The 12,421-nt window shown below is 51.5% G+C and overlaps 9 protein-coding genes across 9 annotated transcripts; 4 read left to right on the top strand and 5 right to left on the bottom strand.

Moving 5' to 3' along the window:
* Window positions 1-14: 14 nt before the first annotated feature.
* SAICODRAFT_6481 (uncharacterized protein) lies at window positions 15-965 on the bottom strand (the record flags this gene model as incomplete). Its single annotated transcript, XM_019170100.1, has 1 exon — window positions 15-965. The coding sequence occupies one exon, from the start codon at window positions 963-965 to the stop codon at window positions 15-17; it is 951 nt and encodes a 316-aa protein (XP_019025307.1).
* Window positions 966-1,390: 425 nt separating this feature from the next.
* Window positions 1,391-1,810, top strand: SAICODRAFT_48656 (uncharacterized protein; the record flags this gene model as incomplete). The annotated part of the gene is made up of 1 exon (XM_019168935.1): window positions 1,391-1,810. A coding segment is annotated over one exon (420 nt), but the record flags the coding sequence as incomplete, so codon positions are not given.
* A 62-nt stretch (window positions 1,811-1,872) lies between these two features.
* SAICODRAFT_29738 (uncharacterized protein) lies at window positions 1,873-2,971 on the bottom strand. The gene is made up of 3 exons (XM_019167486.1): window positions 2,576-2,971; window positions 2,323-2,516; window positions 1,873-2,272 (listed from the first exon to the last, which is right to left on the bottom strand). Exons 1-3 carry the CDS (start codon window positions 2,938-2,940, stop codon window positions 1,947-1,949), a joined length of 885 nt encoding a protein of 294 aa, XP_019025305.1. The 5' UTR covers window positions 2,941-2,971; the 3' UTR covers window positions 1,873-1,946.
* A 123-nt stretch (window positions 2,972-3,094) lies between these two features.
* SAICODRAFT_6479 (acetyl-CoA synthetase-like protein) lies at window positions 3,095-4,738 on the top strand (the record flags this gene model as incomplete). The annotated part of the gene is made up of 2 exons (XM_019170098.1): window positions 3,095-3,412; window positions 3,461-4,738. 2 exons carry the CDS (start codon window positions 3,095-3,097, stop codon window positions 4,736-4,738), a joined length of 1,596 nt encoding a protein of 531 aa, XP_019025304.1.
* On the bottom strand, window positions 4,622-5,509 carry SAICODRAFT_64937 (uncharacterized protein). Its single transcript, XM_019170111.1, has 2 exons — window positions 4,972-5,509; window positions 4,622-4,922 (listed from the first exon to the last, which is right to left on the bottom strand). Exons 1-2 carry the CDS (start codon window positions 5,500-5,502, stop codon window positions 4,785-4,787), a joined length of 669 nt encoding a protein of 222 aa, XP_019025303.1. The 5' UTR covers window positions 5,503-5,509; the 3' UTR covers window positions 4,622-4,784.
* Window positions 5,510-5,814: 305 nt separating this feature from the next.
* Window positions 5,815-7,597, bottom strand: SAICODRAFT_6477 (WD repeat-containing protein; the record flags this gene model as incomplete). Its single annotated transcript, XM_019170095.1, has 4 exons — window positions 5,815-5,851; window positions 5,905-6,049; window positions 6,104-6,979; window positions 7,036-7,597. 4 exons carry the CDS (start codon window positions 7,595-7,597, stop codon window positions 5,815-5,817), a joined length of 1,620 nt encoding a protein of 539 aa, XP_019025302.1.
* Window positions 7,598-8,171: 574 nt separating this feature from the next.
* VMA1 (V-type ATPase) lies at window positions 8,172-10,034 on the top strand (the record flags this gene model as incomplete). The annotated part of the gene is made up of 1 exon (XM_019169323.1): window positions 8,172-10,034. The coding sequence occupies one exon, from the start codon at window positions 8,172-8,174 to the stop codon at window positions 10,032-10,034; it is 1,863 nt and encodes a 620-aa protein (XP_019025301.1).
* Window positions 10,035-10,539: 505 nt separating this feature from the next.
* Window positions 10,540-11,108, top strand: SAICODRAFT_54958 (nucleoside diphosphate kinase; the record flags this gene model as incomplete). The annotated part of the gene is made up of 3 exons (XM_019169336.1): window positions 10,540-10,576; window positions 10,636-10,749; window positions 10,804-11,108. 3 exons carry the CDS (start codon window positions 10,540-10,542, stop codon window positions 11,106-11,108), a joined length of 456 nt encoding a protein of 151 aa, XP_019025300.1.
* An 83-nt stretch (window positions 11,109-11,191) lies between these two features.
* On the bottom strand, window positions 11,192-12,413 carry SAICODRAFT_54833 (molybdopterin binding oxidoreductase; the record flags this gene model as incomplete). Its single annotated transcript, XM_019169324.1, has 3 exons — window positions 11,192-11,764; window positions 11,813-12,001; window positions 12,054-12,413. The coding sequence occupies 3 exons, from the start codon at window positions 12,411-12,413 to the stop codon at window positions 11,192-11,194; spliced, it is 1,122 nt and encodes a 373-aa protein (XP_019025299.1).
* Window positions 12,414-12,421: the final 8 nt, after the last annotated feature.

The following is a 12,421-nucleotide window of genomic DNA, read 5'->3' as shown; positions in this document are numbered from 1 at the left end:
GTACTACATATACTTTACTGTGCATCCTCCGCAGCCGGAGCGTCGGACTCCAGATCTTCCAACCTCAACTTATCAAATGCCGCCTTATATGTTTCGACAGCCTTCACCTCACCTGCTGCCGCCTCCAATTCCTGAGCAATCTTGACAGCCTCTGGCGCACCTCCCAAAACGGCGTCAGCCTTTCGCAAACCTTCCGCAGCGTATGCGTACGCACGACGACGCGCACTCTTTGTCTCGTCAACCCAGTTTTCTGAACCCCATACAGACTCGAGCTCGTTAAGCAGAATGCGCAGCTTGTCCAAGATGGCATCTTTTTCGGTGGAAAGTTCAGCGGCCGTGGCTAGCACATTGACGGCAGCACCCAAGACAAATGGATTCGTCTGGATGTCTTTCGAGTGCGCAGGCCGAGAAAGATCAGGCAAGGAAGCGATGAGCTTAATGACATCGCCTACTATATTCGATCTAGCCGTGTCAGATCTTGTTAAAGCCAAGCGCAGTTTGAGACCTTGCAGCAATTCCACTGCTGATCCTTCGTCAAATTTGTGAAAAAGACCGAATACATGAGGTTGCAATGCCATAGCCATGATGACGTCGGCACGACCATTCTTTGAACATTCACTGACGAACATATCGAACGTCTTGTGACCGAAGGGTAACTGTGCATACCAGAGCTTGCTGAAAAGCTGCTTAACGGATATATATTGGGGACGACCTGCAGACCGGCAGATAGACAAGATCGCTTCGTACTTTTGCCGTGAAGGGGGGACACCTCCTTCCATGCTGTCTATGATTGCTTGGATTTGTTCTTTCGGAGTCTGAGTGTTCTGGGTTGCATCGGCTTCTACCTCTGTGTTCTCCTCGACAGCAGCGGCGGTTGACGCGAATCGGCTGAAGGGACGGGGAGCGGCCTGCACCGACAGCAATGGCCGACAAGACGCGATGATTGATCTGGCAGGTCGGAGCATCTCTGACAGGACTTGGTCGTTTTTTTTATTTCGAGGCCTCCGAAGAAACGTACGGGGAGCAGGGCGCTCGGCGAACTGGTGCCTCGAAATTCCCGTGACCTCAGTTTTTGTGGCTGGTTGCGTTCAACATCAATAAACCGTTTGATCCGTTGACCGTTTGAACCGTTTGAACCGCCCGTATCAGTCACAAATGTCCATAATACGAAGAGCATTTGCATCCCAGCTGCGGACGGACGCTGCTTGTGCCGTGTCTGCTCCGGCGTCCCGGGCCTATGCCACCATGGCGACCGGAACCATCCCCAAAACCCCACCTACTACTTATACCAGTACGGCCAAATGATCTGTATCTGCGTTGCGGCTATACTGACCAAAGTATGACAGGGCGCGACAAATTCAACAAACCGCTATCAACCATCAAGGTCTTTGAGCCACTTCCTGCACCCCCGAACAAGGATGTGCTCAAGGCGACACATAAAGCCACCATCGATATTCTCGACCCTACCGGCCAACGCCGCAAGATGTTTGACCGCAATAACAAAGATCGGGTTCGTCCTGGAGCGGTCCTTATGGTCGAGTCCTACAACCAGCTTCCCAACAAAAGGAACACATCCACGTTCGCCGGTCAGCTTATGGCTATCTGCAGGAAAGGCCCCGACACCAGCTTCCGATTGAGAAATCATGTTCTGCGAACAGGAGTTGAAATCAGATATTCGCTGTACAGTCCTGCCATCAAGGAGATCCGAGTCTTGGCGCACCGGACTCACAAGAAGGCTAGGAGAGCGAAGTTGTACTACCTCAGGCAGCCAAGATACGCAACAAAGCTCGTCGACAAGTTGGTGAAGCAGGATCGCGAGGCAAAGGAGCAGGCAATTTTGACGGAGAAGAGGAAGGCTGCGATGGCGCGCCACGGCCACTAAGAGCATTGTATTTGTGGTAGTGAACATCTAGAATAGCAAAACATTATCTCGCCGTTACACTCGTCTAAGCCTTCGTTTTTTCCTCCTTGAACAACCGTTCCAAGTTCCTCGTCACGCTGGCTGGCGAGCGAACGCTGTTATAAGCGGAAGTTGATGAATGTAAGATCCTTGATGCACCAATTGAGCTGCCAAATACAGAAGCAGTTGCAGCACTAGAGTAAGACTCGCGAAGTGGAGAGGGCTGCGAGGGAGAATGCTTTGCTTGTGGTGAACCAGACGGAGATGCCTTTTGAGAAGTCGAGAGTGTGCGTAATCTTTGACTTTGCGGTGTCTGGCGCTGGTAACGAGGCGGTGTAACTACTTGAGCGCCGGTCGCGGAGTTGAAATGAACTGCGAAGGAATCGTCAGCCCGTGTACAGGAAGTATGAAAGAGAACGTACCATTTCCTTCCAGACCCAACAGCTTGCGCTGATCTGGTGTCAAGGCAGCGGTCGAAGACGGCTCGCTCGGGAAGAGAAACATCGCAACAGTTTGCACAATGTTGTAGACAAAAAGACACTGAATAGCATAATAGGCTCCCGTCGAATATGTAGGAATACTCGAAGAAGAGGGAAAGTAGGCTGCCAGGGATTCACTAGTAGTATATCAGTATCATATTCACGGTAAACTCTGTATGTACAGTAGGACACTCACGATTCCGCAATAGCATTGGAGATCCATCGGAACACCAACATTGCCAAAGCGTTCCATATGATCCTTTTCGTGCGTTCAGGCCCAGCTACGCAAATGCTGCGGTCCGCAGCCAAGGTTTCCAGAGCAGGATGTTTCCAAGCTCCCGTTGGCGTTTGGTGGGGAGGGGATGTGGGTGTGTGAAATGAGGCCGGTGAGGCTACGGGTGTCATGAGTTTCGATTGAGGAGTTGAAAAAGAAGATAGTCGAGGCGATGCCGGGGTTGCATTGGAGAGGGTAGATTCAGAGGCAGCCTTGTAAAGGGAGCTGGCAAAGGGAGATTGGCTGAACGGCTGCTGCGGTCTCTGCGGAGTGCTGTAGACCGACATCGTCGTCGTTGTTGTTGTTGTTGTTTTTTGGTTTGCTGGCTGGAGCTTGCTCGCAGTCGGCCTCACGTGCGCACCTTAATTGGGACCCCAGCTGTTGACGTTGGCAGATCCGGGCGCTGGGGACCCTTGCAAAATACAAATAGACTCTGGGAAGATGGACGTCGACTGGATCACTGTCGCCTTGCTGGTCGTAATCGTATGGATCATCGTGTTCCTCCAGCCAAAGGAACCAGATGTGCACCCTCTCATCCTCCACTCTCAATCGGTCATCTCGCGGATCAGATATCCTGACGAGTCAGCTACATACAGATCGAACCAGACGCCCCATGGACAACCTTTGCTATCCGGCCTCTCAATCAGTAGGGCTTATGAGCAGCCAAAGGACGGGGACATGAGGGATATATTGAAGCTCTTTGCACAGAATGAGAAGAAGGCTACCATCGGGTGTGTTCGAGGAAACGACGTGGAATACGTAGGCAAATTTTCTAACCTTTCGGTTAATGTACTAACGCTTACATAGTATGGAAACGCTAGGTTCATTGCCGAGGTCAACAAGTTTGCATCCACGATAGTGGAGCTCGTCCCGGGAGCTTCCAAGATCGCCATAGCTCTACCCAATAACTACGAGAATCTCGTAGCTAGCTTTGGATCGGCGGTTGCGGGTCTGACAGTCGTTCTTCCTCCAGCGAACACGTCTGATTATACGGAGACAGTGGCACAAACTGTTAAGCAGACAAGTGCTGACATCCTCATCACCTCGGCAGGTGTCATTCCGAGCTCCGCTTTAGAAGCCTGCGCCAGTATGAAGGCAGTCATTGTTGTCGAAGCAACACATGACGTCAGTTTCACTTCTATGACAAGTACAAGGCCGATCAAGTCTTGGTCCGACTTTCTCTCCGCTCCATCATCTACCGATGTCTCTGCCAGCCAATTCAATGCAAAGAGCCCTGCAATGATTTGTCTCAGTCCGCAACCGAGCGGAGAGCTCTTGGAGACTGAGATCTCTCATAGCGAGTTGATCGCAGCAGTTGGAGCACAGATGGCGATTTTGCCGCGAGGCAAGAAGATCAGCCCAGAAGATCGCACGGGAATCTTGCTTCCTCTGTCCAATGCATATGCGAGAGTGATGACATACGCCGCTATGGCGTCGGGATCATCAATCATTCTTACGACATCAACAACTTCCGAAGTTCCATTAGGAGCACTGTCTCCCGGGAAACCGACAATCATTGTTGCCTCGTCAACGAGCGTGCAGAGCATGGCAGACGATTTGCGTTATTTGACAGGTAAGACTGCGCGTAACTCGATCCAGTTTCGAGGCGCTTTGAACATACTCCGTAAGGGCCGTATGCCATTCGCGAACGAGTTCTTTATGCATAAGGTGAAAGTGAGTGAAGGACTGCGGTTGGTGTATTGTCCTTTTGCTCCTGGGTCCAACACTTTACTCGCTGCGGATCTTAGTGCGATCAGGGGCATGTTCGGTTGTTCCGTGATTGTAGCATTGACGCTCCCACGCATTGCTACGCCTATCACACAGACACATATTCAAGACTACCGTGACGATGACGGCGGTGCTTTGGAAACAGCCGCTGGTGCGCCTTTGCCCTGCCTCGAATGCAAGGTTGTTGATGTGGGGGAACATGGTTTGACTTCAGAAGACGCAAAGGGACCCAGTGGAGAGTTGTACGTTCGAGGACCGGGTGTGCAAAGTGGGGGCAAGGAAGACGGATGGTGTAGGACTGGTGTGATGGCCAGGTGGAATACAGACGGGACTTTGCGTGTCTTACATGTGGTCTGATACCATTCATTTATTCAGATATCTACACTTCAATTTGAGCCATCATTCATGGTTTCTGACCTTCCACGGGTTTCTTGTTTCTTCGGAACAGTTTCAGAGGAAATCTCGTCACTGGCACGACAACCCTCCTAGCAAAGAATGGGGTCATCCACAAACTCAGAGCAACCCTCAACGGCAACATGGCCTAAAGCAGCATTAGCAAGAGACAACTGTAGTCGAGTTTTCAGGAGTACCTTGACGATGGCATACGCCGCTGCAGCTTCGTACACCACATGTACGCCTTTGTCGCCCCAAAAACCCTCCCAACCCCAGGTCCTCGTCATATTGCCGACTTTCTGGGCTGCGAGGTCAATGTAATCGAGCGGTAGCCCAGTTGGAATGGTAAGGTCCAATGAATGTATTGCGAAGAAAACAAATGGAAGCGGGACAATTGCCGTGAGCTCGTGAAGAATGATAAATGAAGCGATATGGGAGATCGGCTGATGTTTGAAGCGGTCCGCGTATTTCCGGAGACCCTTTGGCAGTTTCGAACGGGCTACGTCTTCTGTTGGAGGAGGTTGGGGCCCATTTGAGGATGAAGGAGGTTGAGGGGTGAGGGGTACCTGCTGCTTCGACATTGGCGGAGGTGTTGTTGAATTCATACGTACAGCTGGCCGGACGAGAGATGAAGTGAAATGAGCCGCAGCGATCGGACGGAACACGGTAGCAAGCGGAGATGCTCCTCCAGATAAGAAGAAGCTTCTGACCGTAATAGCTGATCTCATAGTCGACAGCATTATGAATTTGTGATTTTGTGTTGGTGATCCGGCAGGCAACGCTGGTGACGTTGAATACCGCTGAGCTTAACCCCTGTAACGTAGACGATACCGTTGCGTGCCCTACCTAATACTTACATATTGTTATTCGAGGAATGAAGAAGCATGTTATCTTGAAAACCTGGTATATATCAACTCCATCCAGCTGAGCCCGTACGCCGACACAAAAACCCAATCAATCCAAAACGAAACTAGAAATATCACCATGGCCAAGTCATCGGCAGGTTGTGAATAGTGCAGAGCTTAGAAAGCCGAAACAGACTACATTCTGCCCCTCAACTCTGGTGACTTTGACCAACTGCGCAATGTATTAGCAGGAGCACTCAAATCATCCTTTTACCCAATACATACATTCGAACGGTCTTATCATCCCCTGCCGAAGCGAACATGTACACATTGGACGGATTCCACGAGACGCTGTTCACCGTGCCAACATGCCCTTTAAGCTTCTCCACAAGGGTGCCGTGCTCTTTGTTCCAAACATAGACGCAAGCATCTGATGAGTCAATTAGTATGTGTATGGCACCTCCGAGACCAGCATGAGACGAACCTTCGCTACCGCTGATCACGAATGCTTCGTTCAGCCCCCCGAATGCTGAGCGGATGACGTACTTTCCCTGCACCTGGCCACTAAACTTTCGGACGAGCCGAACTCGCTCAAGATCCCAAAGATGCACCTCCTTTGTAGCAACATTGATCAGTGCGTAACGCGAGTCCTTGCTGATTGTGACGCAGGTCAAGTCACTTGGCATAGCTACGCTTGCCTCGGTTACTTTGGTGATGAGATTGTAGATATGCATCTTCTTGGCGGTACAGATTGAGACCAGCCGCGTGCCATCCATCGAGACAGCCAAGTCATAGATACGAGACCCGGACCACTTATGCGTGATACCACCCTGGAGGTTCCACATAACGATCTCCCCATCCATACTACCTGTGATAAACCCCTGCCCGCTGGGAAGCCATGCACAGGAGCTAACTGGTTCGTGATGTGCTTGGAACACACGAACAAGGCCGCCAGTGCGGACGTCATACAGGCGAACGTTATGATCAGTTGCACATGTCAACAGCTTAGAATCGTCCGGAGACCAATCGACGTATGAGACAGCATCGTCATGCCCCTCGAGAACATGCAGGATTTCGAAAGCCTCCACGTCCCAGATGATCACCGTACGATCTTTGGAGGCGCTGGCCAGGAATTTTCCGTTGTTGGAGAACTTGACAAACCACACTTCATCCTTGTGGCCTTCCAATACCTCGATCGTAGTGGACGGAAACTCGTTCTTGTCGCATTCATGGTCATCGAACAAAGAAATTGGCTGCGCAGAATTATGGTAGAGACACTCGGAGACCTGGTGGGCCTTTGCCTGATCGAGAAGGGTCGCTAATCGATGTTCGGGAATCATGGCGGAAGGAGACACATAACCTGTTTAACCCCGTTAGTAAAACCGTTCCTACCGGTTACATGCGAAGTAAACACACGTTGCAATCTTCCCAACAGCATCCTCCTTGAAGTTCCGCTCGCGCCATCCCAATGAGCCTGCTCATACAAATCTTCGGACGACAGACACATCATGAGGCTTGAAAGAAAGTGCAAGCGAGGAACATTATGGTTCAGAGTGGTTGTCAGAGACGTCAGCTCCGAGCGGAGCACCTGTAGCGCACCGGGTACATTACGCTGCTCGAGCAGTTCGAGATACTTTTGCTCCCTTACGATGAACAGCGCGTTTGGCGCATCGCCTTCTTGCTGAAACTCAAGCAAAGACAGCAACTGCTCCACCTTGTCCCAGTTTCCTTGCAACACCGATTCCTTGAATGCTGCCACTTCTGAACTCTCCACCAATGTGTGCGACTCTTGCTCGAAAGCTGTTGCTGCTGAGGCATAGCCCAAGTCCTGCAATGTTTGCAAGATTAGGCGAGTGACTTCTTCCCGATCATGTCCATGGTAAAGCTTAGCAGCAGCGCGAGCTCCGTTACGGATTTGCAGCCCATTTCCGATGCTGCTACCCGCGGGGGACGGATCAGCGCCGTTTGTAAATCTCATTGAATCCTCAAACGCGAGCGGAGATAACCTTTGCCTTTTCCTAGGGCTTTCTTGAAGCGTGTCGACAGATGCAGGTCGTGGTCTGATGAGAGGGCTTTGAGTTCCGGAGATGTTCTCTGAGGGAGACGCCGTGGAGCTGGATTCCAGACTGGAAGCCGACGCCAAACCTGCTGTATATACCAGTCAAGCAAGGCCTTGGCTGGAGGGGATTTGGGTGAGGTATGTTACAGAGTGTATGCTCTCGTCTCCCTTGCCCTTCTTGTAAGCTTAAGCTGTGCGTTGCGTTGCGTAGGCCTCCGTACGGTACAGGTGCAATGTCCAGTGTGGGGCAATGGCTCCCATCAGGGACCCGCACTCGACAGGCGTTGATTTGGATAGGACGAAGAGCGTGTTTACATTTAATTATTAGCTGTTCAATCCAGGACGTCTTGCTACTCGGAGCATCTCCCTGTATCGGCAGCGTACCAGGTGCTGACGTAGCGGGCGATAGGAGCTGAGTCGTCGCCTGCGCAGCACAGGCAGCATTCACTCACATCTACCTCACATCGATTGCTCCTCAAGGCCACAGCATACAATGGCCGGTGCTCTTCAGAACGCAAAGAAGGAGATTCGTAATCTCAGATACAACGATGACCGTGAAAGCGAGTACGGCCATGTCTACTCCGTGTCCGGTCCCGTTGTCGTGGCCGAGAACATGATCGGATGTGCCATGTACGAGCTTGTGCGCGTTGGTCACCAGGAGTTGGTTGGTGAAGTTATTCGTATCGAGCAGGACAAGGCTACCATCCAGGTTTACGAAGAGACCGCCGGTGTCACAGTCGGTGACCCTGTCCTCCGTACCGGAAAGCCATTGTCTGTTGAGTTGGGGCCTGGATTGATGGAAAACATTTACGATGGTATTCAGCGTCCTCTCAAAGCCATTCAGGCCAAATCACAGTCGATCTATATTCCTCGCGGTATTGCCACCGATGCCTTGGACCGTACCCGATCCTGGGACTTTAACCCCGGCAACCTCAAGGTCGGCGATCACATCTCTGGAGGCGACATCTTCGGTTCAGTATACGAGAACTCACTCGTCGACAGTCACAAGGTTATGTTGCCTCCAAGAGCGAGAGGTACCATCACCCGTATTGCTGAAAAGGGCTCGTACAATGTGGACGACAAGATCTTGGAAGTTGAGTTCAACGGAGAGACCAAGGAGTACTCTATGATGCACACCTGGCCTGTGCGTGTTCCACGTCCCACGGCAGAGAAGCTGTCCGCGGACTACCCTCTCTTGACTGGTCAGCGTGTCCTGGACGCTTTGTTCCCTTGTGTTCAGGGTGGTACAACAGCCATTCCCGGAGCTTTCGGATGCGGTAAGACCGTCATCTCTCAATCTTTGTCCAAGTACTCCAACTCGGATATCATCATCTACGTCGGATGTGGTGAGCGTGGTAACGAGATGGCTGAAGTACTTATGGACTTCCCTGAGTTGTCCATCGACGTGGACGGCCGTCAGGAGCAAATTATGAAGCGTACGACTCTCGTTGCTAACACTTCGAACATGCCTGTCGCGGCTCGTGAGGCGTCCATCTACACCGGTATCACCTTGTCTGAGTACTTCCGTGATCAGGGTAAGAACGTTGCCATGATGGCTGACTCAACGTCCCGTTGGGCTGAGGCCTTGCGCGAGATCTCTGGTCGTTTGGCAGAAATGCCAGCAGACTCTGGTTACCCAGCGTACTTGGGTGCCAAGCTCGCCTCTTTCTACGAACGTGCAGGTAAGGCTACTTGTCTTGGTTCCCCTGAGCGTGAGGGTACCGTCAGTATCGTCGGAGCCGTGTCTCCCCCTGGTGGAGACTTTTCTGACCCTGTCACTTCTGCTACCCTTGGTATCGTGCAGGTATTCTGGGGTCTTGATAAGAAGCTTGCCCAGCGTAAGCATTTCCCGTCCGTCAACTGGTCGCTTTCCTATTCCAAGTACACCAACGTATTGCAGAAGTGGTACGACCAGAATGCACCAGAATTCACGAATCTCCGCGACAAGGCTAAGGAAATCCTGCAGTCTGAGGAGGATTTGGCAGAAATTGTGCAGTTGGTCGGGAAGAGTGCCTTGGCTGAGTCGGACAAGATCACGCTTGAGGTCGCCAGGTTGATCAAGGATGACTTCTTGCAGCAGAACGGTTACAGCTCCTATGACAGGTACTGCCCACTGTACAAGACTACTTGGATGCTCAAGGGTATGGTAGGTTTCTATAACTTGGCTCGCCAGGCTGTGGAGACGTCGAATGGAGAGATCACATGGGCCAAGATTCGTGACAACATGGGTGATGTCATGCACAGCTTGAGTTCGATGAAGTTCGAGAACCCTGAGGATGGCGAGGAGGCTCTCCGAGAGCGTTATGAAAAGGTCATTGAGAAGATGACGAACAAGTTCCGTGCGCTCACGGAGTGATTGGTGAGATGCCAAGATCGATATCATCGGAGGGAAGATAGAAGCAAGTTTCGACAGTGTAAGAAGAAAGGGGCGGGCCATCTTTCTTAGGTTACTAGTATACCAGATGCCTTATCAGCATCACTGCGATTGTTTTTGAATTGATAGTTGATGTGTCTTCTTCCCTGTCTGCCTGTTTGATTACGCCGTCGATCTTTCACTGACGCTCGGCAGTTTGAGCACCGCACCGGCCGCGGTCGACAGTCACGAGCAATTGATCCACCCGCGACGAGGTCGATTGAGCAAGGACATGGCGGGACAAGGACACCGATTCATTGGATACAGCTGGCTGGAAACGGTCCTGGTAGTAATCGTCTCCTTCCTGGTGCTTTCCGGCTGGACGGGTCCTCAGTGCGGAGACGCGGATTTGGCAGGCGTCCAATCCCGAGCTAACCCGAGCGCTCTTAAGGATGACCAGCTGTTCAACCTCAACACCAACCAACCCCAACCACAAGAATCAATCAAAATGTCCTCTGAGCAGACCTTCATTGCTATCAAGCCCGGTAAGTGAATCCGTCTTTCGCTTGTCCCGTCTGTACCTAATCTCCTTCTCTTTTTTCAGACGGTGTCCAGCGTGGTCTCGTTGGTGAGATCATTGGCCGCTTCGAGAAGAAGGGTTACAAGCTCGCCGCTCTCAAGCTCGTCCGTCCTTCCCAGGAGCACCTTGAGAAGCACTGTATGTCACATTCCACAGGTTATTGCTCGGGCAATTGCTAATTCACTGCCATAGACGAGGACTTGAAGACCAAGCCCTTCTTCCCCGGATTGATCAAGTACATGACTTCCGGCCCCGTTGCTGCCATGGTCTGGGAGGGTAAGGATGCTGTCAAGACTGGTCGCACCCTCCTCGGTGCCACCAACCCCTTGGCCTCTGCTCCCGGAACCATCCGTGGTGACTTTGCTATCGATATGGGCCGCAACGTCTGCCACGGTTCCGACACTGTCGAGAACGCCCAGAAGGAGATTGACTTGTGGTTCAAGAAGGAAGAGGTTCTCCAGTACGAGAAGTCCATCTCTGGCTGGATTTACGAGTAAACTGTTTTGATACGATGATGGTACGATATTAAAATGTTGGGATATAATCTTGGATAAGCGAATAATTCGATTTTGTGCACCGTTTAATGCTGCTTCTCCGAGAGGTTCTCAACATTGTCAAAACCATTCATGGCAACCCCACGTAAATTCCATTGTGACATGGGCGGTTGCTCATGCCCGTTTTCATCCATGGCCTTGCAAACGATCTTGGATGCCGGCGTCAGTCCATCAAGTTCGCATTCCCACAACGTCCAGCTCCAGCGACCTTCTTGATAGGTAATCCTGGCCTCCTTCCAGGTTTGTCCGTCGTCACTGCTTAGCTGCACACGTCTGACAGCGCCGCCTTCGCCTCCCAGTGCGTACCCACGAAAAGTCGTTCTTCCATCCTGAAGAACCGCCTCACCAGAAGAAGGAGTACAGATAACGGAATTGATAGGCATGGCCTGCAGAGCCGGTATTTTGGACCAATCGACATCCGCTTTATCTTCCACATCTGGAGGCAGCACCTTGTAGTCATGTTGCTGATAAAAGTTGGGTGACTCGGCGTTGGCGATTGAGATTCGATCCAGCCATTTCACTGACCGAGCACCAGCATATCCCGGTACAATCACACGGACCGGGTATCCATGCTCAATCGTGAGCTGTGAGCCGTTCATCTTGCCCACTTGTCAGCAAAGAACACGAAAATAGAATCAATAAGGTACCTCGTAGGCAAGTAACACGTCACCCTTTGAATCCAAGGCTTTGTGAAGCGGGATAGACGACCCATACCATGTATCCTCCTCACATTCCATGACATGACTCGCAAAACAAACATGCCACGAGTCTTTCTCGATTTGCGGATCATTGAATTGAACATTTTGGAGGACATCCCTGAGTAATGCTCCGGACCACTACTGACCTGTCAGCAATTAGTGCCATACCCGAAACTGTTGATCACCTTACCTTGGCATTGAATGCCGTGCCATCTCCCCATTTGATACCTTCGACAGGCTTACCCGCTGATTCTTCGAGCGCTGCTCTTCGATTGCCGGCGCATTGCAAGGCAGCAACGACTTCTACCTTTGGGAACTTTCTCAAATGATCCAGACTAAGCTCAAGAGGTTTGGCAACCGCACCATCTATTCTGATGCGATGAACGCGCTCGTCGACTTGGTCTGGGCTTGGAATGGCGCAATGGTTGCGAGAAAATGCGAGGCTGGATGGGGTGTATTCCTGCTGAACCAGATCGGCGAGATTGGGTTCGATATTTGGCGGATCATCCGTGAGGACATTCCGTCGATTGTTACAGCCACTTGATGGCATAGCTAAAC

Source organism: Saitoella complicata (assembly GCF_001661265.1).
Source record: "Saitoella complicata NRRL Y-17804 unplaced genomic scaffold SAICOscaffold_7, whole genome shotgun sequence".
NCBI lineage: Eukaryota > Fungi > Ascomycota > Saitoellomycetes > Saitoellales > Saitoellaceae > Saitoella > Saitoella complicata.
Note: the sequence above shows the minus strand (reverse complement) of the source record. Positions and strands in the feature narration are given on the sequence as shown.